This window comes from Lycorma delicatula, chromosome 4 (genome assembly GCF_047948215.1).
Source record: "Lycorma delicatula isolate Av1 chromosome 4, ASM4794821v1, whole genome shotgun sequence".
Lineage (NCBI taxonomy): Eukaryota > Metazoa > Arthropoda > Insecta > Hemiptera > Fulgoridae > Lycorma > Lycorma delicatula.
Genome location: NC_134458.1, coordinates 201,948,414 through 201,974,988, shown reverse-complemented (window position 1 = coordinate 201,974,988; position 26,575 = coordinate 201,948,414). Strand labels below are relative to the sequence as shown.

General features: G+C 33.8%; 1 protein-coding gene across 7 annotated transcripts in view; it reads right to left on the bottom strand.

Annotated features, from left to right (window-relative positions):
• Arms (Ankyrin repeat-rich membrane spanning) overlaps nucleotides 1-26,575 on the bottom strand; it is a 310,321-nt gene that overhangs the window by 82,532 nt on the left and 201,214 nt on the right. For all 7 annotated transcript variants that reach the window (XM_075365014.1, XM_075365013.1, XM_075365015.1 and 4 more), the window contains 3 exons: nucleotides 22,972-23,145; nucleotides 17,293-17,443; nucleotides 13,651-13,730 (listed from right to left, as the gene is read on the bottom strand). In XM_075365014.1, coding sequence (XP_075221129.1) covers nucleotides 13,651-13,730; nucleotides 17,293-17,443; nucleotides 22,972-23,145 — 405 coding nt within the window. The remainder of the gene's footprint in view (nucleotides 1-13,650; nucleotides 13,731-17,292; nucleotides 17,444-22,971; nucleotides 23,146-26,575) is intronic.

The following is a 26,575-nucleotide window of genomic DNA, read 5'->3' as shown; positions in this document are numbered from 1 at the left end:
GAAAATAAGTAACTAAAGTAAACCATGTTTACATGTAGTCTATAACTTAAACTATTTACATACATTTTTTACTCATTTTTTATAATGTTACAAGCCTTCCAAAATTTGTTAGTATTGCACAAGCCTTTCAAACTTTCTTTTACGTCACAAAAAAATAAAATAAATGAATAAAAAATTATCTAATAGAACAGTTCACTTGAAAATACTTGTAATTCAGTATACATCCATTCGAAAACACAAACAGTTCACAAAGATAGTAAAATCTCACTATACCACATAGTACTATTTTTTATAGATTTTTCTTATAGTAAATAAACGATCTAGTGAAAAGGATGGCATCATAGGCTAAACTTTTAGCAAGAAAATTACAGGGATTACCTATTCTATGAAATTATCATCATCCATTCCTATCTTTCCACTTCCAATTCTTTGATCAGTTTTTCCTAAGACAGTCATCACTGGAATTGGGCCGACAACACACTGCATTGTCTGCAAAATTAAGTGGGTTGCATTGAGCATTGTTCAATCAGTCACTATGCTGCTCAGTATAGTCAGTAGGGGTCAGTGGGTTATGAATTATGCTACTTATGGTTTTGAGTAGGGGCTTATTACTAATTTGGAAATGGTATAGGGGGCAGAAGAAGAGGCTGAGATACATGGCTAAAGCCAGGCTATAAATATTCAATCATTCTATTGTATAATTTACAAGGAAAGTAATACCAGCTTGTGTGTTTTATATGTCAGAAATAGAAATCTATAAAAAACTGACTACCACACACAATAAAATAATGCGTAAATATATAGCTAAACAATTACATTAACGTAAATATATTACAAAGTATAAATATATTTGAATATTCTTCCAAATACATGTAATATTTCTATAAATAGTCTTAATTTTTTATTATCCAAAATTGACTTAAAAACAATATAATTAAAAACAATACATAATACTGTAAACAACTGATACATGAAGTTGAGAAAAACGGTCTAAAAGCTAGTGATAAAAGAAAAGATACAGTACTACCTAGATCTAAGAAGAAAAGTTAACGCCTCAAAGTTGGTAAACATAGTTTTAAAAGTAGTTTTGAAAAATTCAAATAACTGAAGTTACATTGAACAGAATCAATAATGAAGAAAGTGAAATAAAAAAATAATATGCTTGCAGCAGAGTAATTGGGTTCTAAGGAATGCCCTGTTAGTTAGTTACTACGTATTGAAATACAAAACTATGTATTTAAATACAAAAATAAAAAATATAAAAGTAATTTTTTAAACGGAATGCTGTTTTAGTCTTAATGAGCTGCAGTATATTAACAATGCAAAGATGAATATTTGAACCTATATATTAACATGGGTAGAAAATAATAAGAAAAAATAAAGAAATTTAACAAATTTGCAATGATCCTGATATAACCGTACAAATTATGATGACATTAGAGTTGGAAAGTGTGTATTATAAGGAAGCTTATACATCTGTAACAAAACTATAACAGTAACACATATACAGCTATTAAGGTAAAGGCAGTATTTTTTAGAGCATATTTTCTAACTGTGCCTATAATGATTAACTGGAACCGTATCAATGTACGTACACGTGATCCATCTTGTCTCAATTCATGAGTACACAATGACCAGAAAGCAGCATCATTACTTTATATCTACATCCACTACATTTTTTAACAAATGAAAAATCATATAAAGAATTGTGACGGTAGTGGCAACACTATTTTATTTAAGCAATACTGTATGTATATAGTGATGAAACATTGGTATTAGAATTAACCTTTCAGTTATTTAGTTATTTAGCAAACAGTACAAAAACTTTAAAAAGATGACTTGTATGAATCTGAATTTTTAATTAATCTAACTGATCAAAAATCTTACGAAAAGACTTAACTTTTAGAAAAGTTATAATCATTCAAGAATGATTGGTCCTGACTATTTCTTTGCAAGTGATAATTTCTAACTAGCCATCATCACATTTATTTAAAATGTCAAAGTAAACTGTAAGCAAATTAATATCATAAGTGTGCAATACTATCATTGAAATATTAAAGACAAAGAAAAAAGAATATATGTATTGTTACTCTCTTATAATAAACAGAGATAAAACAAAAGCAAGCATTGGAATATTAAGTCACATTAAAGAAACAGAGGCCTGTCTGCTCTGTTTGTTGCGTGCCATGTTAAGCAAGAGCGTTCACATTTGATCAAGCTACAAAGACAATATTTCTTTGGCTAGGGGCTCTCTAACTGACATTTCACTGAACCGATCTCACCAACAATAATGTTATGCTTACGAGTTATGATGTATTGTCTAGACTGCATAGTCCAGTTATGCTTTAAGGGTACAGTTACAAAATATTTTTACAAACATGTATTGTATGCATCCTAAAAGAAAGAGATATAACATTAAAAGACATCTGGAACAGAAAAAAGCAGTTCAGAACTCAGGGGGATCCTAAAATTGGGATTAACGAGATAAAAAGTTAACTATAAAAGATTAATCAACAAAGGACCCAGATGACTCGCCTACATCACTCCTCTCATATATTCCATTTTCATCTTGTCTACTGTCTTCACTACACTTCAAAACAAATTTTCAAAGTTTAAAAAAAAAATTCAACATCCCAGCTTAGAATTCTCACCTCATCACTTCTATTTTCTTTACCAGTACCTTTGTAATTGGCTAAATCTCATAGTCATACATCAGTGTTAGGCTCAAGAGTATATTTTTCCTAACACCTTTCCACTTACTTTTTTATCAAACAACAAATCTGCTTTTCTTTTTCTAACTCATCTAGCCACATTGTCTGTTATACCTTATTTCAACTTTAAGCCCTCCCAACTTGTTTTATATTTGACTCTATATACATGAATTTAATTCTACAGTTACAAGGTAACCCTTTCTCTCTCTTCTATACCTTATACTCTGATTTTATCCTATGAATTTTCATAACTTTCTTTTCCAGACCTTTCCTCCATTCCTCCAATTTGTCTTAATCGCATTAGCTGATTTTTGTAGCATACGGTCATGTACTCTCACATCCCTCAACTATATATCCATTATAAGATTGAATAGGTGTAGACTATGGACTGATCCCTGAGACAGCTCAACTTCCATAAAAGAATGCTCTATCACATCTACACTACTCTTTATCTAAATCACACTATCCCTTTGCACATTTCCTTAGAATCTGAATATACTTCTCTGGTATTATTTTTCTCATCTCTTCCTTATCTCTTGAGCAGGCACTCTTATCATATGTTTTCTGAAGAACTATGAAAACCATGTGTGATTCCACTTTCATTTCTTTATACCTTTTCATTAACTTCTTGTTTCATCAACTAAAAATATAATTTATGCAGTCTTTCTACTGATGCAAAACCAAACTGTGTCTTGCCTACTGCTGTTCTCTATCTTAACCTTCAGCCGATAACTTTTCCCAATCTTCAATAAATATAACATTAGCTTTATTTCTTTGCAGTTTCCATATTCTTGTTAATACACCTTTCCTTTATAGTTTAAGACAAATAAACATAATATTCCTCCATTCATCAAAAACTGTTTTCAACTGCCATAATTTATGTCCCAGAAAACATCAACACTATATTCTACCAGGCTACTCTACCTGTCAGACTGTTCTGTTCCACTGAATTTCAATTTTTTTTAAATTCTAAAGTGAAGTGTTTTAAAGATATAAAAGGATAAGTATAAAAAATATAAAATTCACATTTGTTTAAAAACAAATACAACAATTGTTTATCTTATCACACAGTTATAAGAAAATTAAAATTACTAATTTTGCAGGTATTGTAGTGTTGAATATTGATGTCAAAACAAAATAAAACAGTTGTTTCACAATAAAAATAAACATATAAATACTAAGAAATTGGAATAAAAAACAAGTAGCAAGAATCTATGATACAGATATTTAAACTTCTCATCCTATAAGTAATTGTTTTAAGTTCAGGATCTCAATTCTACAAATAAATGTAGAAAATGTATATATATATAAAATTTTTTGGTTTGTTTTCATTTAACACTAACTTCTGTCTCCATAAAAAATCATACCAGATACAAAAATTAAAAACAAAAAACTTAAGTGAAGAAGTGATTATTTGTTAAAAAAGCAGCATAATTCTACTTTAAAATTATATTATTACCACAAAAAAATTATCAATTATATATAATAATATTAATTGTTTGGAATCATAATTAAAGCTCTTTACTCATAGCTTTTTGTCTAATACAGATTATACGGTTAGCAAATTCTACAGTGTAATGTACAACTACTATACCAGATGTGAAAATTATAAAACACAATCAAATATTTATGCCACAGAATTAATTAAATTTACTTCTTATATATGAGGCTTGGCTGATAAATTTTGCATATATATGTGTAGCATGGAAATTAAAAGAATAAAAAATGAATAAAAGTACAATACCTTAGCTACAAAATGTAGTATTTATTTTTCAATATAATCCCCGTTTACACTGATACACTTTTTTCCCAATGTGTGACAAGTTTTTGCATTCCGTCACAGAAAAATTCTGGCAGTCTTTCTCGAATCCAAGTGGCCACAGCTTCCTTCACCTCATTGTTGATGGTGTAATGATTACCTTTGAGATGAGGGAAGAAGTAGAAGTTGCATGGAGCCAAATCCGGCGAGTATGGTGGATGCGGAGTAAGCTCAAACTTCAGCTTGCGGAGAGTCATCAGACAGTTTGCACGATACCCATCATGCACAGATTTTATGGTACCTCAATTGCTCGATAATATGGCCTACTTGTTCTTTAGATATGCCTAACTGAATAGTGATGCAGTGCTGGGTGATTTGCTGGTCACTTTGAAGCAAATCATGCACCTCCTTTCAATGTTTCTCATCAGTCACAGAAACTGATCATTCGCTGCGAGGTGTGTCATCAATTGTTGCTTTATCAACTTCACATTCACAAAATTCACACAATACCCACCTATTCACAGTACTCCTGTCAACAGTTTTACTATTGTAAACTACTTTTAAACGATAAATAGTATTCGTAGGAATCACATTTTCTGCTGTTAAAAATTTGATCACTGCGCGGTTTTAATCGTGTTGACATATTGGCCGTACTCAACTTCATTTTAACTGCTACTGAAAACAAACCAGTAAACAAATTTCAATGCATTATCGCAGATTTGTAGAGAGAGATTTTAACTATCATGTGCTGCCACGCCCAACCTGATAGTACCTTTCGTCTCTGTGTAGCACACTAGTGTGCAAAATTTATCAGCCGAGCCTTGTAATAAGTACAATCATCTTCAATCAATGACATGAGCAGATAAGATTCTAAATATGTACACACTGTAAACTGAAAAGCATAAATTATGTTTACAAAATAATCATTAACAAATGAATATAGATTGGTCTATGTGCCTATCTGCCCAATAATCTACTGGATAGTCCATTTCTACATTTCCTTCTCTGTATTTTATGTACGAATAACAAATCAAATTTTAACAAAAATTAATTTTGAATGGAATGTCCATAATTGCCCAGACAAATGATGTACTTCAGTAATTCAGGTTACTAAAGAATACTCTGTCAAAAATTGTTGGCTTGAAATTAAAATCAACAAATGCTAAATGAGCTAACATCCCACAATGACATAGAACAATCTTAAAAGAAAAATACACTGAATTTATCAAACAATTAAATAAACTTTTTTTTTTATTTTTTGAATAACCTGTTCCGTTCCATGTCGAGCCGTCTGGTGCTGCGATCTAGTGGGTGCTAGCGCTAAACGGAAAGTGAAGTCATACTAGTATTCTACATTAGAGTCCCACCAAGTGCGGTCGCATTTTTCATTTCGCCCAGATGTACAATTAGTGTTAGTTTATGTTATACAATTATAATTGTATAATATAATATATATAATATAATTATATATTGTAATATATATTTATGTTACAATTAGTGTTATATTTTATGTCAGGATCCCAGTGCGGTCGTGCTTTCATTTCAGTCCAAAGAAATTCATAGTTTTTTGATAATGTTCAAGTTCAATTATGACTAAATTGTCATACATTCTTAAGTTTAATGTAACTATTGTAATTCAATTAAAATGTCAAGGAGGACAACAAATTAAATATAATGATTCAAGAAGAACATAGCGTTGCTTCATTTCATCATCTACCACCTTACCAAAAAAAAATACAGTCCACACTAGCTCTAAAATCTACCATAACCGTTATGAAATTTATATTAAAAAAAGTCTACAATTGAAAATAAATATAAAGTACATTATTCAAAACTGCTATAAGAAAATTTATCAAGTTAAAGGAATAAATTATAGAATATAAAGCAAGCTTAAAGAGAAGTAAGTAATGCATGAAGGAAGGGTCGGTATTCATTACCTACTAGGACATGCTTTGGAGTGCTCCTGACAGAGTGTCTTTAAAAAGTGATATAAAGTTAGTATAGTGGTTTAAACATATGAAAAAGTGCTAGAGCTAAGTTTTCTAGTGCAACAAGATGTAAAACATTAAAATCAGTTGAGAACTCATAAAGTTATTAATGTTTTAAGTTTTATAGATTTAGTTGAACTAGATTCCAATCTCACTGGAATCTAGTGTGACTTTTGAAGAGTCAGAAAATACTTAGAATTTCTAATTATTTTTTCCTCTAAACATACAGGAAAACAGCCATTTCCCTATATCACTGTTCCAGGGCCCCAAGCCACAAACCCCCAGGGTTCCAGGCTGGACCCCCAAACCCATTTTTTTTTCTTGCTCGATGACCTTCCTTCCCCCAAAAATTGTACTTTTTTCAGGGACACAAAAAACAGGGTCAAAAAATTACACAGAAAATTATGGCAGACCAAGAAAACATCAAAAACGTTATCAGCTACCGTAAAAACAACAAGACGAAAATAATGAATAGGGGTACCAAACCTAGCAGGAGCTCCTCTGACTCAGAACCAGAACTATCGGCTCTAGATCAGGTGGCTACTAAAAGACGACAACCACGGCAAGGCAAGAAGAAGTCAACTGCAGTTCCTGCCCCCAAGGCAGGAGGGAAAAACGACTAGAATATGTCCAAATACATAATCGGTAAGATTATAAACAAAACATTGCCACCTGAGGAACTCAGCCTCAAAGTACCAGACAGGTGGGATGAGGACATCATGGACTGCAGTACGACCCACACTAAGACAAACCTCAAGAGGCAAAAATTGGTGTCTCCAGTGGAGCTATCCTCCACTGGCAAGAGAAGGCGAACAGCAGACAAAGACACAAACAGCGCTGATACGACATGCAATGCAGGAAAACCTATATAAAAAGAAGAGAAAAGAACAAGTCCTGCAAGGACTTCACTCCTGATACACCAAAAATTGACCTCAAGACCGTAATACATGACTTGTGTACGAAAGCCAAGTGCCTGGATGCTCTCATACAACCACACATCATCAATGAAGAAGTCAGGAAGGCATCTTCAGCCCTAATGTTCACAGCTCAATACATTAGAGCTAATGACAACAGTAGAACCAAATATGATGACCTGGAAAGCCAATGGAGAAAATGGCAAAGAAGTAGCCACCCAAACACAGACGGGAAAGTGCATGAACTTCTCTGACATTATGAAGCACACCACAATATCAGAAGAACTACTCGAGGCAGTGGACTACAAATGGCCGACAAATGTAATAGCGCAAGTGGAACTAATTGAGAATCTACTGAAGGACAACACGGACACATGTTGCTTCGTGGATCTGGCAGACAGAGGGGCTCTGGGGAACAAACATACAATAACCAAAAGCCGTAGCAAGCGATGTTGTGGAGAACGGCGTGAAACTACTAGGTAACACAACAAATATAAATACCAGACATCTAATCCTGTTTTATGACTCGGCACAAGGTGAAACAAAGACAAAACGAACAATTCTACTACCATTTCTAAAAATAAAGGAGGAAGCACTGCTACCAGTGTTCATACTGTCGGGTAATAAGCTGGGCCACCAAGCGGAGAGGATGGCTATGTACACCTTTGAGCAACAAGGTGGACGAATCAAAGTACTCGGGCAAGAGCTACACAAACTGCAAGACAGGAAAGCTCCACCAGCAGGACATGTTACTCCTGCAGTTAAAGAGAGTGGAACCGAACCAGGTAGTGGTCAGAGTGGCAGGAAAATCATATGCTGACTTACTACGGGTTGTCAAGACTACGGTGGCCAAGGAGCTAGTAGGCAATGTGCTGTCCCTTAGAAAGGGAACAGGGGAAGAATTGCACATCCAGGTACAGGGCGCAGAGAAGGCTGCGTCTCTAAGAACAGTACTCAAGGACAAAGCCATGGAATTACAGGTGGATGTCAGGTCGAGGGCCAGGAAAACGATAGTCCACCTTCAGGACATTAAAGGAGACATGAACAAGGCAGAGGTGGAAGCTGCCGTGAGAGGTGTGGTAGGAGACAATGCTAGTTTCTATGTGTCCTCATTGCACCCAGCCTATGGGGCAACCCAGAATGCAACGGTGGTCACCACATTTGAAGAAGCAAAGAAGTTGGTGGCAGAAAGGATAAAAATAGGCTGGGTACACTGTCGTGCTCGAGTACGGGTGCAGGAAAACAAATGTTACCGCTGTTGGAGACATGATCACAGGTCCTCTGGCTGTACAGGAACAGATAGGACGTCCCTCTGCTTTAACTGGGGACGAGTGGGACTCCAAAAAGCACAGTGTGGTAATTCACAGCAACGCCTTAGATGTGGCAAGGAGGGCCACCAAACAAGGGACTGCTCGACTCACAAATGAAGTGCCTCCAAATAAATATGAACAGAAGTAGGAGGTCAATGGACAGCTGCTGGGAAGTTGCTCTCAGTCGACTCACAGATGTAATTATCTTGTTAGAACTACCAGTAACGATTTCCTCCAGTCCCATCTGGCATACAGATGACAACCAAGATGCCGCAATAGGCTTACCAAGGGCAGGAGTTCCTCTCATTGCAATGGGTTCTGGGAAAAGATTTATGTGGGCGAATATAGGTCAAATGACCATATTCTCCTGCTACTGCTCCCTGAACTCAGGAATGGAGGAGTATCTGAACTTCTTAGATAATTTATTCTTTGAGTTGAACAGACACCGAAACAGCAACTTAGTAGTGGCTGGGAATTTCAACACCAAATCACCCGAATTTGCTGGCACAATGAACAGTGTAAGAGGACAATATTTGCAAGACAGAGTAGCCGCCATGGGATTACTCTGCATAAATAACACAGCGATGACATGGGCAAGAGGATCCTCTACTTCTGCACTGGACCTAACCTTCGTATGGCCAGACAGAGTGAATGAGTTCACAGATTGGCGTGTATTGGAGGAAGAATCTCTCTCAGATCATCCATTTGTAGAGGTCCACATAACAACACCGGGGGTGCATCACAAGGAACGCAAACTTGTTTCTAAGAATGGGTGCAACCGCTTCAGCAAGCATATACCAGCATGCCTGGTAGGCGCACTGACACCTAGGGAGTTCATGGCAATAGTACAGGATGAGTGTGAATTTGTTGTATACTCTTGATGATTATCAAGAGTATACAACAAATTCCAACTGTCCTGTCATGCATATTGGTGGACCCCTGAAATAGAACAGCTGAGGAAAATGACCTGGGCCGCCAGGCAAATCTATCAGAGGGCAGCTAGACAAGTCCCACAGCTGCACCTATTAGATTCAAAGCAGCTAGGGCGGCTTACAAAGCGGCCATAAAGATTGCAAAGAATGCTTGTTGGAGGGAACTTTGCGAAGAAGTGGACCGAGACCCATCGGGGGAAAGGTACTGCATTGTGTCCAGGAAGTTCGGGAGGAGAACCCCGGTACTAACAACAAAGCAAGTTCAGGAGGCAGTTGAGACACTGTTTCCACAGCGAAACAACTTTGTCAGGGAGGAGATTGTAATAGGGGAAACAGAATTGTTCAGCATGGAAGAACTTAAGAGAGCAGGGAGAAATCTGAAACCTAAGACGAGTCCTGGTCTAGATGGAACAACAATGCAAATAGTGCAAGTTTTAATTGAGAAAACACCGGCGGAACTCCTTCACATATTTAATACCATGCTCACGGAAGATTATATAGCATGAGAGTGGAAGGAGTCGCGACTTGTACAACTAATAACCAGGAGTTCCAGCTAATGCTTACGGCCCAATATGTGTAACAAACACATTGTGCAAGCTGCTGGAAAAGATGACAGATGTCAGGCTGAAACAGAACATAGAAAACAGTAGAGGCTTCTAAAACAGCCAATACGGCTTTAGGAAAAGGAGATCTGCCCCAGACGCTGTGAACAAAATCTTCATTCTGGCATCAGAGGCAGCAGCCAGAACCAGGTGCATGAGGAGAATTCCATTGATCATACTATTGGATGTGAAGAATGCAATCAACTCGCTGTGCTGGGAGGCCGTATTCCAGACCCTTAAGGATAGGGGACGATAATGGCATTAGATAACTCATACAAAGATACCTGGAGGATAGGTATCTGTTGTATGACACCACTGACCAAAGGTTCCACATGCAAGGTGCCACAAGGCTCAGTCTTAGGCCCCACCATCTGGAATGCCATCTTCGACGATGTCCTCTGCCTTCAACTACCTGAGGGAATGACTCCAGTAGCTTTCGCAGATGACCTTGCTGTTGTGGACTCGGAAAGAACAGTTGAAGTGACAACGACATTCTAACAAGACCATAAGGCGAGTACAGATGCGGTTGTTGGACAAGGGTCTAACTCTCTCTTGGACCAAAACGACCTTTATCTGCTTGGCTGGAAGACAGCCACTACTGGACATACCGATAAGGATTGATGACGCCTTAATTATCCAGGTCGAAAAAGCTAAGTACCCTGACGAGAAGGTTGTTCTCGTCACATGTGAAACAAGTTCAGGCAAAGCTGCAGAGACAGCGCGAGCTCTCAGCAGACTACTAGGAAACGTCACAGGCCCCAGAACGAGCAAAAAGAAGCTCTATGGTCATGTCGTCAACTCCATACTACTGTATGGGGTGTCAGTATGGGGGAAGGCCTTAGAGATAGGTAAGCATAAGCGTGTACTATAAGGAGTGCAGCAAGAGATTGCTCTACGAGTAGTCTCCATGTACTCCTCGGTTTCGACTGAGATTACGCTAGTTTTGGCTGGCATGCCTCCTCTTCAATAGATGGCCCACATGAGGAAGAACGTGGAAGAAGGAATGGACAAGACTGAGGCACGGAGACAAATGCTACAGGAATGGCAAGGCCAATGGGACCAATCTTCAACAGGGCAATGAACTCATCGCCTTATAATGCAGATTGACCTGTGAGTCAACTGTAAGTTCGGAGAACTGAACTATTGGTTGACCCAACTACCGGCAGGAAATGGTGTGTTCAGGGCATACCTATACAGAAGAAGGGCAGAAAATGACCTCTGCCATTACTGTGGAGAAACAAGACACCCCTGAACATGTCATGTTAGACTGTCAACAGTGGGAAGACAAGCATCGTCGGTGCACTCAAATAACCGGACCTTTCACAGCTGATACTTTAATTGAAACCATGCTAAACAACGAGGAGAATTTTAAAGCCATTGCAGGGCTTACTATACAAATCCTGCAGCAGAAGGCCAGGGAGGACGATGTGGCGAGGGGTGAGGGATAGCCCTACAGACAATAACACACACTATAGAAGAAGGGTGATTCCCAAAATCCCTTGCGGGAAAGAAAAGACCCAGACCTGCCGCAGCACTCTCTAGGGAGCATATATGGTAGAGGCATGAGGTATAAAAACTGAGACCTAGCCTTTGGAGTGAGGGCCAGGAACAACATAGTCAGGCTTGGCCACCTCATTTCAATGGTTAAAGGCAGGCAAAAATAAAAGATCCAAACCAATGAGCTGACCTGTCATACCAGATGTACTCCTGGTGGACGGGAAGGCCGTTTGAGTAAAAGGACAACCTCCTGAGCTGTGCTAAGCTTAATTCTCCAGTATCCAGCTCAGGAGGTAGGAGGGAAAAAAAGAAAAAAGTAATACATGAAACAGATCATAATGTAATTCAACCTTCATTAATCTCTTTAAAATACTCAAAAGTAAAAATCTTACTAGTATTCCATGTAAAAAAGTAATCAACTCCAAAAGATTGCTAATCAGTTTAAAACAGAATTGGAGTAAACTGTTTTCAGAAAATTTATAATAAGACAGAAAATCAAGTGGGTTAATGGTCTTGGCCTATTATCTGCAGTAAAACAAAAAATAAATTGCAGAATTGACTCATAATACGTGAAAATGAGGGCTAAAATGTAATTTGTAGCAGAAAAAATGTTAAATTTTATCCTTGCCGCTTAGCAGAAATAAGTGATACCAGATCATAAATGAAGATACACGTGCTTTTAAGTTACGCATATTAAAAAAAAAAATGATGACAGGGTAAATAATGATCATTGATTTAAAGTAATAAAGAATATTTTTTCACATCCATCTTACGAATAATGCAGACAGATTACCTTATAGAAATAAGAATCAGCCAACCCTTCCATTTCTGAAAAAACTATTGTTTATATACAATAGAGATAAGATAGTTATAAAAAAAACTTGTGTAGCAAAAAGTAGTATTAATGGAGCTGTAGGTTTTCAAAAACAACTCAATAAATTTGGTTAAATGTATACCTATCCTGCAGTTTTCATCCAAAAATCTTTAAAAATGTATAGTGTGTTAAAAACGAAGTAATAATGTGAACAAAAATTCACAGCAAACAACTTAACCAAAATATTTGAACAAGATTTTTTTACCATATATCACCACAACATACCTAACACATATCTTATAATCAAAACATTTGCATATAATTTACTTTTTCAAGTTTCACACACACATACAGAGAGAACATTTCAATCAATGATTTGATCAGCCAAGCTTTAAATAATTGAATTTGATGAAGAAAAAGTTTTATTTATACAGCACTTATATTTACAAATGTACATATTAATAAATATCCTTACGTTTAGAACATGAAAACAAAAAATACATAAACAATAACTATCATACAAATATAATATGTAATTGTTATTAAAGTGGTTTCATTATGAAAACATGTGAAAAAAGGAGTTCAATTCATTTCATATCTACTTGTTTGGGTAAAAAAAATATTTTAAAGCTACAAATATTTCAAATTAACATAAATATTTTGCAACACAAATTAAGTCAATAAAAATATGTTTGTTTATACTCCTATCAACAGCACTACAAAAAAACCTCCCCTCTATCTAAATTATAAATAATTAAACCTAGAGCACTGACAAAATTAAGTAAATATTAAAAAAAATCTATGACTACCTCAAAAATACAGTTACTTACTCTACAGCAGACCTGTCCAAAAGACAGACTATTAAAAAAATATTTACAAGCCAATGAACTTCTGAATTACCAGTGTATAGACGAATAAAAAAGAGGCAGACATATCTACACAGCCATCAGTTTGAAAGGGTTAATGTAATTTTATTAACTGATCTCACTCAAATTGTCCCATATACAAGATATAAACAAAAATTTAATAAAATCACATTGGTATAAAAACACAAGCCAGAAACTAAACACCAGTAAATGATAGTATATAATTATAATATGGAACATTATAATTTATTCTTTACCTGCTTCTCAATTACACTTTGTTTGGCAGCCACTCTGTCCTTTTCTATGTTTTGCGAATTCTGACTCTTAACAGATCCACCTGTGAAAATATAAAAGAAGACAATAATGAGATAAACATCATAAATCATATCTTATACATCTTAAGTAAATCATAAATTAAAGAATTTATACATTGCATACACAAATACACTAATAAGTTACATATTATAAATAGTAAGTAGTTCTATTACAAGATTAATAAAATTACAAACAATATATGAAGTAAAAAAATCAACAAAAAAGACAACTGGTATAACAAATTTAAGCTTACCAGACAAAAGTAGAAATCAATCGAAAACAGATTTTGGGATTAAAAAAAATAGTCTTATAAAATAATTGCTTGTTTGAATACAGTATTATTATGGTTCAGAAACACAGATAATAATAAAATGCACAATTCTTTGTTCATCTTTCTGTTATAAAATTAACCATTTTATTATTAGGCACTGTTGTTTTAGTTCTGATTAGATAAAAGTTCACACGATACTTATTTTTCTTTCAATAAATTATTTCAACATGCTATATAAATTTACTTCAATAACTGTATAGCATAGCACGTGCGCGCATGCACACACACAGAAAGAGAGAGAGAGTTTCTCTTCGCCCCTCTCACCAACTAGTGATAGAATCTGTAGCATAACATTTAGAGAATGATTAGCCTGAGACTAGAAAATACAAATTGCTGAGCTGTATAACTGTTTGGCTAATTGTTATGTGGTATTACAATTTCCTGTTACAAATAAATAAACAACTAAGAAGTTATAACTTTTATCTTCTTTTTTTTTAATAATAGAACTTATTAAAGCCTTTTTTTTAAGAGAATAATAATTTTATTTTTGAAAGTGAGTAGTGAATAATTTTCAATATTTAGAACAAAAATTAATTAAGGAATTCAATGTGATTAATAGATTGTAATGTATAGAGATGTTTTCAGAAAGAAGAGAGAGAAGATGAAGAAAGGAGAATCAAGACGTAACAATAAAGGGATTCTTTCTAGAAAAGTACCTATAGTAAAGTATAGAAGGTGTGGACAATGAAAATTATTATGCTTGAACAATCAAAAGGATGGGTAGGTACTGGTACTGTAAGTCAGGAGACACAAAACTGCCAGAAGGACAGTTAGTTTTTTCAAGTACGAGTTTGTTGCAATGTGGGATAAAAGTGATCAAAGTAAGGGTTTGGTAAGAAACGAGTGAAGAGTGCATCACGCATATTCCATTTTGGACAGTAGTTGAAAACAAGAAGCTAATCGGTGAATTATTTATGAACAGGAGTGTTGTTATTCATTTATAAAGTGTAAGGTAGTTCCTTTGTAAACAGTAAAAGTGAATAATACTTACAGAAAGAGAACTGCAGATTTTTCAATAGTTATCTAATTGTTAATTCAATATTAGTCTCTACTAGCTATTACAAAGTTTTTAGTAGATCAGAAGTATATTTTGGCATTTATAATTGAATTATTATTAAATCAATTTTGTTTTTAATTCAAATTCTGATTTTATATATTTATTTTATTTTATTTTATATATGTAAGATTAATAAACTCTATTTAAAAGAAATTCTTTCATGTGATATCTCTCAACATCCTTGTCAAACCATGAACAGACAACAACATCAACAAAAAATTCTAAGTTTTGTAGATTTAATCTGGCATTTAAAAGAAAAATTGATCAAGTATAACAAAATGTACACGAAAACAAAAAAGTGGAATTTTTAAATTAACAATAAAAATCCCTAATTGTAATTTATTTATTTATTCTCTAGTAATTACAGGAAAGAGATCAACTGAGAGTCTATGCTCAATTACAGAAAACCTACACTACTTCTTTTCTCTTTTGAATGATAAGAAATGAATTTTGTAGTGTATGAAAAAACACTAAGCCACTGAATACTAAATTATATCAACACATATATGCAAAGTAAATATTATACATTATCTGTATTGCTAAAGAAGAAAAAAATTATTTCTGATGGTGAGATTCCCTAACCAAGAAACTGCTTTACGGGTTTATTTTATAAACACTAAGTAATTTTTACAATGAAAAAATGTTTAATTTAAATCAATTCCATAACACTCACAGGACACAAATATACCAGCAGTCTGATATCTGTTCATGTAAATTAAACAATTTTTACTGTTGCAAAATCAATAAAAATTATTGATAAAATAAGCCATTATTTTATTGTTTAATTTAACTAAACCATACAATATAGTGCAAATAAAATAATGACTATAATTTTCATTATGTATAACTATATTTATAATTAAATTTATACAAGGTGTATTTTTAAAGTAAGGTTTGTTTTGAAATAAAAACAAAACTGAAAAATATGAACAAACCTATTACTTATACTTAAAAATTACATTTATTTACTCCTTTTCTAAATAGCAGCCCTCAACTTCAGACGTCTTTCATAGTATTTCACTAGCTTCTTCATTCTCTGTTCAAGAAATTCTGTCACTAGTAACTTAAACTACAGAGTAATGCTATTTTTCAATTCTTTATCATTGTCAAACCTTTGTGATGGAAGCCAATCATCACTGGGGGCTAAGTCAGAGCTATAGGCTGGATGACTGAAGATTTTCCATCACCGCCTGATTTGCCATGTGTAGCTGGGGATTATCATGAAAAAACAAAATCACACAGGATAGCATCCTATGTCATTTGTTTTACATATCTTTTCTAAGATGTCTTAGTGTTTTGCAATACATAACTGGATTCACAGTAGTTCCATAATCACTAAATTTGACAAGCCAAGACACCCTTTTAGTCCTAAAATAACAGTAGCCACAAATTTCTTTACCCAACGTTCTTATTTGAACTTTTTTTGGCAAGGAGGTGATGAATACTGCTGCTTTGTCTCGGTGTTTGAATAAGAAATCCAGATATTAGGTAACAATACGATCAAACAATTCAACACTCATTTTCGTAATGCTGCAAAAATTCATTCACTGCAGCAAATTAAGTTCAACTTTTTAGTCAATCAACCGTTATCACTGATGACCGGCCACTAAATACTTCATGATGTTCGTTCACCCTTCTCAAAATGAATGTCAGCACTGCCTTAATTTACAGTCACACATACAACCTATAATTGTCAAAAATTCCCTGTGAATTTCAGCAGCAGAATCATTTGCCATCAAAAATTGAATAACTCTTTGTACTTCATACTGGATGGGATCACAAATTGAAGCACTCATTATAAATGTATGAATTTAAACAACTGAATGACTAAACTATTGTTGCTAACAGCTGACTACTGATAGAAATAGTTGAGCTACATAAGGGTCATGTGTTTATATCACATATACAGACAGTATAAATTCAAACCTTACTTTAAAAACAAGCTTCATACATAAGTTAATTTAAAGCATTTTTCTCCACTTTTTCAGAAGAAATTTAATTTCAGAATACTTCTCAAAGAATTTCCAACAAGATTCAATTTATATTAAATTACATTTTTATATTAATTTCCATGCTCATATATTTATTTTAAATACTTTTCATAATATATTCATAATTGTTTCTAATAAATAATTTTTAATCTTGATAATCATCTTTCATGCTTTTAGATTAGGTAAAAATAGATACATAACAAACCTCTCTTATCATTTTGCTGTTGTCCCATATTTACAAAGCGAACATTCCTTTGTTCATCCGCCTGAAGAGATACTGATGCGACTTCATGTTCTCTTAAGGAAGCTACTACCATTCTGAATAACTCCCAATCGCCAAAATTCATTTGTAGCACCTATGATCCAAAACTAATATTTAAAATATATAAAGACATCGATTACATTGCAATGTAAGGGAATACATTAACAAAAATACCTTCTTTTTTTTCTTTTTCCTGTTTAGCCTCCGGTAACTTCCGTTTAGATAATACTTCAGAGGATGAATGAGGATGATATGTATGAGTGTGAATGAAGTGTAGTCTTGTACATTCTCAGTTCGACCATACCTGAGATGTGTGGTTAATTGAAACCCAACCACCAAAGAACACCGGTATCCACGATCTAGTTGAATACTAGATCACGGACTTGAATAGTCCGTGTAAAAATAGCTGGCTTACTAGGACTTGAACGCTGGAACTCTAGACTTCCAAATCAGCTGATTTGGGAAGACGCGTTTACCACTAAACCAACCTGGTGGGTAACAAAAATACCTACATTGTATTGAAGCATTCAGTTATATGACAAACTTTACTGTTTAGTCAGACGAAGTAGCAGTACAGTTCTGTTTGCACAGCATTTAAGAGAAAGAGTTTTATAGTGGTACAGTCAATGGCAGCTAAGAATGTATTGGCCTCAGTTGGATGTGCATCTAATAAGAGCTAAAAACATAGTATTTTCTTGTATAAGTATAGCCACTATTTCATCATCGTTTTTAAAGTCAGTTATTCTATTTATACCTGTCTTAACTTCAAGTAGTATTATTTATATTTATTACTTAATTACTTAATCTAGCATTTCTAAAATATAAATCTATTTAAATGAGAACAAAAGTCTTTGAAGCTTATTGCTACTTCTTACAATTAGTAAAACTTATTAAACTACATACAAATGCAAGATTTATTCTCATTAAATTTTGGTTGTTATATTTATGCTATACTATTATTATAAATAGTATAATTTACATCAATGTAAACTGGATATGTAATGTAAATCTATTCCTTATTTTATTACAGTTCCAACATCCAACAAGTTGTCTGCATTAATTATGAACAATACCACAACAATATTAATCACTGATTTCTGCAAGAGATGTTTGTCTTTGATGTTTTTAATTCATTCAAATTTTGGAATCCATAACTATGGTACAATTTGAGAAATTTTCATATAACCTTATTACAATGGGTAGTTAAAAGAAACATAAACAAGGCTGCATAATTCTTTATATCAGCCAATTTAGGCTGATTTAACAAATTAAGTTCAAACCGGATTAAACTTCAAGTAGTCAGCAACAAATAAAATATTATGTTCCTCTAGAATTTTATTATCCACACACTTTTTTATATTGGATATTTGAACAATATAATGATTTTATGCCAAAATGCTTTTAACACTGTGTCTGTAAAAGAAATTCTGTGTTTTATTAACCACATAATTTCCTTTCTGCTGTTAGAGTAAAGGTAATTTTAATGAGGCATGGCACAATGTCTGCAACAAAACTAGCAAAGGTGAGAGAGTTTGTAATAATCTTTCTGGCTCACTTTACATAATTAGATATTTCCATTTGGTGATCGTAGTAAAAATGTTTATCAGTTTGCAACAACATTCATTCATTATAAACGTTTAATTCTTTTATTATAAAATCTTCTAGTTGTATGTGCAGACACTTCATTGCTAATTCTTTCAGATAATCAAACCGTCTGTTATAAGACTGTACATCATGCAACTGGTAAACGACATTCGAATTCACTGTGCAGATATGAATCAATCTGTAGAAAAAAAACCATCGGCCACCTTATTGTACACTAAATGCTAGAGTAATTGCTATCTATTTTATCTAAACCATCAACTCCATTTTTTGTGGCAATGTAATAGGATATAATATCACCCTTATTATTTTGGTGGTGATCACTTTTATCATGATGCACAGAACTAATTAATATTACTACACTGTTACATTTAGGTAGATAAGAAAACAAGGTCAATTCTTCAATAAAGCCATATAACTCAGTTTAAAGCCATAAATTTCCTCAATTTGTAGTTTTTTGTTAGGAAGAAATTCTGCTGGACTTTCTCGTTTTCTTTTATTTCGGGTGTCAACACATGTCAGCACTTTACCTCTTCAGTTTTTTGACCAAGTCAGCTGATGAAAACCAAATGTCTCCGTTATGTTTCTACTTGGGTCATAAAGGGGTTTTGCCAGTCATGCGGTGGTCTATGCTGATTTAGAAAATTTGTTTTCTTCTTCTGACAACCCAATTCCATCAAAATCCTTACCACTGTAAATGTAGGCATTACATAATACTTAGTTCACAACTCTGTCATAATATCAATCTTAGTTTGTATTTATTTGGTCTTTCGGTATGAATATTTTGAATGTGCAATTGCTGTGGAAATAACATTTCATTTACACAGGCATTTGAACCAATGGAGTAAATTATCTGACAATTAGGAATAAAAACATCAAATAATTCTGTAAAGAAAGCTGCTTTATCAATGGTTTTTCTTTTGAGTTCTTGTTTCAGGATTGTCAAATTTTAGAACTGTAATAAAACTAAAATCACTCTTTTTTTTACATTAACAGTCGAAAGATTTCTCACAGTCTGTTCCATGCATAGAAAAAATTGTGTCAATACTTTCAGGGTTACATTTAAATATAGCCGTAAGAAGCAGTTTCCTATAAGAGCTTTCAATTCAACAATACCAACATCACATCATTCAGTTCAATAATATTTGAATTTTTTTATTTTGTTCTCAAATAAAGGAATTTTTTTGTTTGTGTAGTCCAAAATAATAAGTAAAATATGATCAGAATATAGTTTAATACATACTCCAATTTCAATTTTATTTTGAATATTTTGATAATTTTTTTGTTCCAAACACAACTAACTAGATTCCTAACAGTCAATCATTGTAAAATGCTCATACTCCATAGAACAATTACACAAGTTTTGTCTCGGTACGTATTACACACTACCAACTAGCAAAATTATAGCAAGTAATAAAATAAAATCTTCATCTGTCTTATAAAATTCATTTGTATGAATTATTTTAAGATAATATTTAAAAATAATTTCTGCAAAATGATCCAAATAATTATATTAAAACAAAAAGTTTTTTAATTTTTAAAAAACTTTATACTATATTAGTATATTAATACAGTTTATTTATAATTGGTAGTCTAAAATGTAGTGAGCTTTTTGTACATGAGATAAGTGTTAGTAAATTCTGGTGAAAATTGAGAAGACCAGCATGTAAGGAGCCATGACATCACCAATGACCTAAACATCCATCACCAAACAACAATAAACTATTTGAAGAAAGCTGGGCATAAATAAAAGCTTGAAATTTGGGTGTCACGTGATCTGACTCAGAAAAATTTACTGGACCGAATTTTTATTTTTGGATCTTTACGAATAGAGCCATTTCTGAAATAGTTGATAACAAGTGATGAAAAGTGGGCAACTTACAACAACAACGTGCAAAAATGATTCTGGTCATAGCGAGAAGAAGCTCCATAGTGGCAAAGACCATACTAATGCCCAGGAAGGTTAGTTATCCTGAGAGTTTGGTGGGATAGAAGGGCATTGTGCACCACGAGTTGCTGCCACTAGGCAGCAAACAATAGATACAGATCTGTACTGTCAACAATTAGCACTAATGAACTAGCAATCCAAAAGAAACAACCTGAATTGGTAAAAAGAAAGGGTGTTGTACACCATGCTGACAACACCAGACCACATACGTCTTTAATGACCCATCAGAAATTGAGAGAACTTGACTGGGAGGTTTTAATGCATCCACTGTATAATCTGGCCTGTCACCATCAATTATCATTGTTCTGGCCTCAGTAGAACACCGTGAATGGTGTTAGTATCAAAAGAAGCCTGTTAAAACCACATGTCACAATTTTTTGACCAGAAACCACAAAAATTCTATTGCGATAGTATTATGGTGTCAGAAAAATTGCAGGTCATTGAAAAAAATGGTGATATGTGGTTTCATAATGTTATTTTCCAATAACAGTAAATGTATCCTAGATTTTGGCCTCCAAAGGATCAATACTTTTTACATAACCTGAAAGTATATTAATAAAAACTGCAATGTCATCAGTCACACAGATATGTTTAGCTCATTATACAATGGCTTTGCCCTCTACAACTTACTAACATGAGGCTGTTTTTTTTTAACCTCCAATGGGCTATAAAAAAAAGATACATTGACATAACAAAATGGTTTCATTACTAAATGTTGAGTAGTATCTAACTTATTTTTCTACATAATCACCAAAACGATTGAGGCATTTATCGTATTGTGACACCAGCTTTCCGATACCCTCTTCAAAGAAGTTTGCTGCTAGTGAGGTAGATTTGTCTTGACAGTCTCCTGAAGTTCTTCATTGTTGGCAAACTGTTATCTGTCCAACCATGCCTTCAATTCTTGAAAGAGGTGAAAATCGCTAGGTGCTAGGTCTGGACTATACGGTGGATGGTTGAAAACGTCCCACTTGAATTGTTTGAAAATTCCTTGCATCACATTGGCACAGTGCGGTCATGCATTGTTGTGGATCAAAACCACACCAGACAAGAGCATGCCTCTTCGTTTGTTCTGGATTGCTCTGCAGAGGTGACGTAAAGATTCACAACAAACCTCCTTTGTTATTGTTATTCTCTGATCCATAAAGTCCACCAACAAGACAAAAAATAATGTAGCCATTGTTTTCATGTTGCTCAGTGTCTGTTTGAACTTTTTCGGCTTGTTTGGAGAAGTGTACATCCACTGCTTAGACTGTTCTTGGCTTCTGGATTGTCATATTGGATCAAAGTCGCACTGCCAGTAATGATAGACTTTAAAAACTCTTCTCCCTCATTATCAAAATACATGAGAAACATTAAGTCTAACACCATTTGCTGTGTTTTGTGATTGTCCCTCAACTTTTTTGGGACCCACCGTGCACACAGTTTCTGGTCTCCTAGGTCTTTAGTCATAATTATGTACAGAGAAGACCTTGAAATTTCTAGGATTTCTGCAGAAAGTTCACTTATCGTAAAACTCTGTTTGTCGCAGACAAAATAATCAAGATGCTGAACCAGATGTACAGTAGCGACAGATTTGTGTCCTTGCCCACCTTTGTCATGGACGTCTGCTGTTTGCCCTTCTTTAAATTTCCTTCACCATTCCCAAACACTATCATCACTCATAAAGTTTTCTCCATACACTAGGCTCATTCTGCAATGGATTTCAGGAGCACTACATCCTTCTGCTTGCAGAAAATGTATCACACTTCACAACTCACACTTGGTGGAAGCATCGATCGAAGCAGCCATGTTCAATTGTCCATAGCTTGGCTCAAACTGATGCAATGGAACTGGCAATAGCAGAGGTTATGGTGGGGGGGGGAGCACAATCGCACAATGCACAGACCTGGCTCCCGCTCTTGTTTACTTAGATGCAAGATCAGAGGTTGAAAAAAAAACAGTCCTTGTAGTAAAACTACTACACAAAGTACAAAAAGATAACTGTTAAATTTCTTTTCCTGTTTTTAAACGTGCTGTAATGTTATTAAGAGATGTTTTTAAATAAAAATGTAACATAAATGATAAATTACCTTTTTAAGTTCCTCAAAATCACAATACATGAGTACTCTTCCTGATATATTATTAGTCTGTATTAAGTTTATATACCTAGGAATACTTTCAGCCTGTAGTTCTTCAATTTTTGATAACAAATGGCATACACCTTCAGTAGACAATGATGATAATTTTATATCTAATAACTCTGTCTGTAACAAATGAAATACAAGAAATTTAATCTCAATAATTAAATTAAAATAACTTAAGACTGTGGTACATTTCACTTTTATTTCTTCAAAAATTATTATAAATATCAACCCTACATTTTCTGATCACTGCATTAAATGGGTCCCTTTTGATTTCTCTAGACTTAATCATTGTGATTCAACTACTAAAATGTTAGAGATTATTAATTTAATAAGATTAACAGTTTATTTATAAATGTTGATTAACATTCTTTATAAGAACACAAAAATAATTTTACTTGTCTACAGAAAAACCAACAAATGTAATGCAATGTTCTATTGACGATAAGTTTGTATCAGTGTATCTGCCCCCGATCTAAAATGTCCTATCAGCATCTTGATTTAAATCCATGTAGCAACTTTTTCTTTATGTCTAATGACATGTTTCAGGAAAAAGTTCCCATCATCAGATAAATTATATTAATTTACTTTATGTTATAGTGATAAAGATAAAATATTAAAAATTGGATAATATATAAATTGTTTTGAAATATACTGAAACACATTTTTCTACAATTAAATGGCATCAAGACTTGTATAAGCACTGTTTGAAGACTTCCAGCATAATAATGGTTAAATGTTTGCACATGGTTTACTTTTAACTACATTCCAACTGCAGTTACACACAATGGTATTGTACAGACTGTTAGATTAAAATGTTACTTGGTCATTAATTCCTTTATTTTATAATGTATTTGTGGTTTTAAATGATGCAATGGCAATGGGATTTCTGAATTCACTTTTAATAAGATTAGATAGTAATTTGGTCCATTCAGCCAAGATGAAATTATTTCTTTTCTTTATATCTTTATTTTCTTCAATTAGCATGTCAATGATTTTACTACTGATCTCATTATTTGCAGCAATACATTTAATTGTATTAAGTTCATCTTAATAATCCTGAGAGCTTACTGACATCATTAATAATCTACGTACATCGAAAAGGGCATGCTATATGTAGTCAGCTAATTAATGAGGAATTCAAAAAATATATAAAACATTAAAAACTGAAAAAGAACCATTACTTAATAACTGTAGTTTGAATCCAACCATTTCTACAGTACCATTATTTGCAACTCCCACCAGGAAAATAAACAGAAATAGACTCTATACAAAGGTTTCAGCATTAGACTACTATCAAAAACTAAACAGTACATCCACAAATTTATACCTGTCTACCTTTGGAAACATTTTTCAATGTATTTTGAATATTATATGTAAATTTGTTTATTTTAAAATTTTTCCTTCATTAACAAAATCTACAATAATGGACTAATGTAATTGCAATTAATGATGGAAACTTCTTTCCAAACAAGCTATTAAGAAAAAGAAAGAAACTGGGATGTAAATTTAAGTCATGGTTTAAAAAGGTTTTCATTCTTTATTTAAGACACTTGAAGACAATGGAAAATTAAAAAATGAATCCAGATTTTCATACAAGGCATGTTTATTAAGTAAGGGCCATTTTGATATAAAAATTTAAAAAAGTCAAATAAAAAACCTTTACTATAACAAAATAAAAACTTACATATATATTGTTACCACATATATGCCTAACTTATTGACGGACAGCAACAGTAGCAGCTCAGATATCAGTGGGAGTACAGTAAACATACGCGCTGGTACAAGCATCACTCCCACCATGCAGATGACTGCGCAGTTCTCCCACCACTCTAGGCTCCAATAAAAGAGCATGAACAATGAATTTTTAATTCATCGTCAACCACCACCTGAAGAAGACCAAGAAGAAGAAGATGGAAGAAGACAGAAGAAATTTCCTGGCCACCTCAACATGGAACCTCCCGGCAGATGCCAACATCCCCACCAGACCAGCAGGCCTGGCCGGCCCGCCAAGGGAGCCACTGGATGTGGATGCTACCTTCTTGCTCCAGCTCACCAGGAGCCAAGTCAACTTTGCCAAAGACCAGGGCTACTGCAAGGTTATAAAATGTCATGTGCCGTCAAAGCCGTTCGGCAGCTATATATATATATACTTTTTTTTTTCTCCTACATATTCACCAATCACTGCAATACATTTTTGATATCAGCTTACCAGCTTCACCATTCCGTTAATGAAGAATTCTCCTGCCTGTGAATTAAACCAATTAATTACTCTGTTTTGCAATTTCCTATCATCTTCAAACTTCTGTGATGCAAGCCATTGTTTTAAATAGAGAAATAGGTAATAATCAGTCGGTGCAAGATCCAGACAGTTAGGCGGATGTTCGAAGATTTCCCAATGAAATCATCGCAGTTGTTTAGGGGTTTTGTTTGCTGTGTGAGGTCATGCGTTATCGTAGAGAAACAAAATCCTGTTGGTTAGCTTCCCACACCTTTTGTTTTGAACCGAACATCTAAGTTTTGTAAGCATTTCACAGTACATATCAGTATTAACCATTCTTCCATGTTCAAAAAATCAATCAGCAATATCCTTTCAGTGTTCCAAAAAACTGTAGCCATAAGCTTTTTCATTGAACTTTCTTGCTTAAACTTTTTGGGCTTCAGGGATGATGAATCACTTTGATTCACTTGTCACTTTGATTGCTGGTTTGTCTCAATCTTTGAATAAGATATCCATGTTTCATTGTGGTCACAATGTGTTTCCATAACCATACCTTCATTTTTGTAGCGTCTCGAAAATGTTTGAGCTGCATCAAGAATTTATCTTTGTATGTTTCTGTCAACATTTTTTGTGTTCCCATCTGAAACCCAGTTTTTCAGTTAAAATGTTGTAAATTACTGATCATGAAACAAAAGAAAATTCAATCGATAACTGAAAAACAGTATAATTGAAAACAGTCTGTTTTCACAGATTTTTGCATTCACATTTTCAGTCAATTCATCTGTGATGGCAGTTGGATGACCACTAGGTTCTTTGTCATGAACATTCGTTCTTCCTCCACGAAACAAACGACACCATTAGCAAACTTTACCTTCACACATAATACCAAGTCCGTAAACATTGGCAATTTTTGTATGAAAATCAGCAGCAGATTAAAAAACATGCCTTGTATAACTGGTAAATTTTGATATGTTCTAAAAATTTATTCATTTTTTTTTCTAAATAATACTTCTAAAAGAAAAATTTGAATTTTAGAAGTCTTCTATATTACTACAAATTAGATGATTATCTTTAGACAAAGAAGGATCATCCACATTAACTCAAGCACCATTAGCAATCACTAATTTATTTACAAGAGTTTATCTCTAAAGTAAAGCTTGTTTCATTGTAAAAAAATTTAACCTGAAAACTTTACAAATATCTTTTATTTCTCTTGAACTACATACGTTATACTACTTCTCTAAATAACTGCCACATAAATTAAGACATTTATTGTAGCAATACACAGCTTCAAAATACCCTCATCATATTCTTCTGCCGCCAGTCCATTTA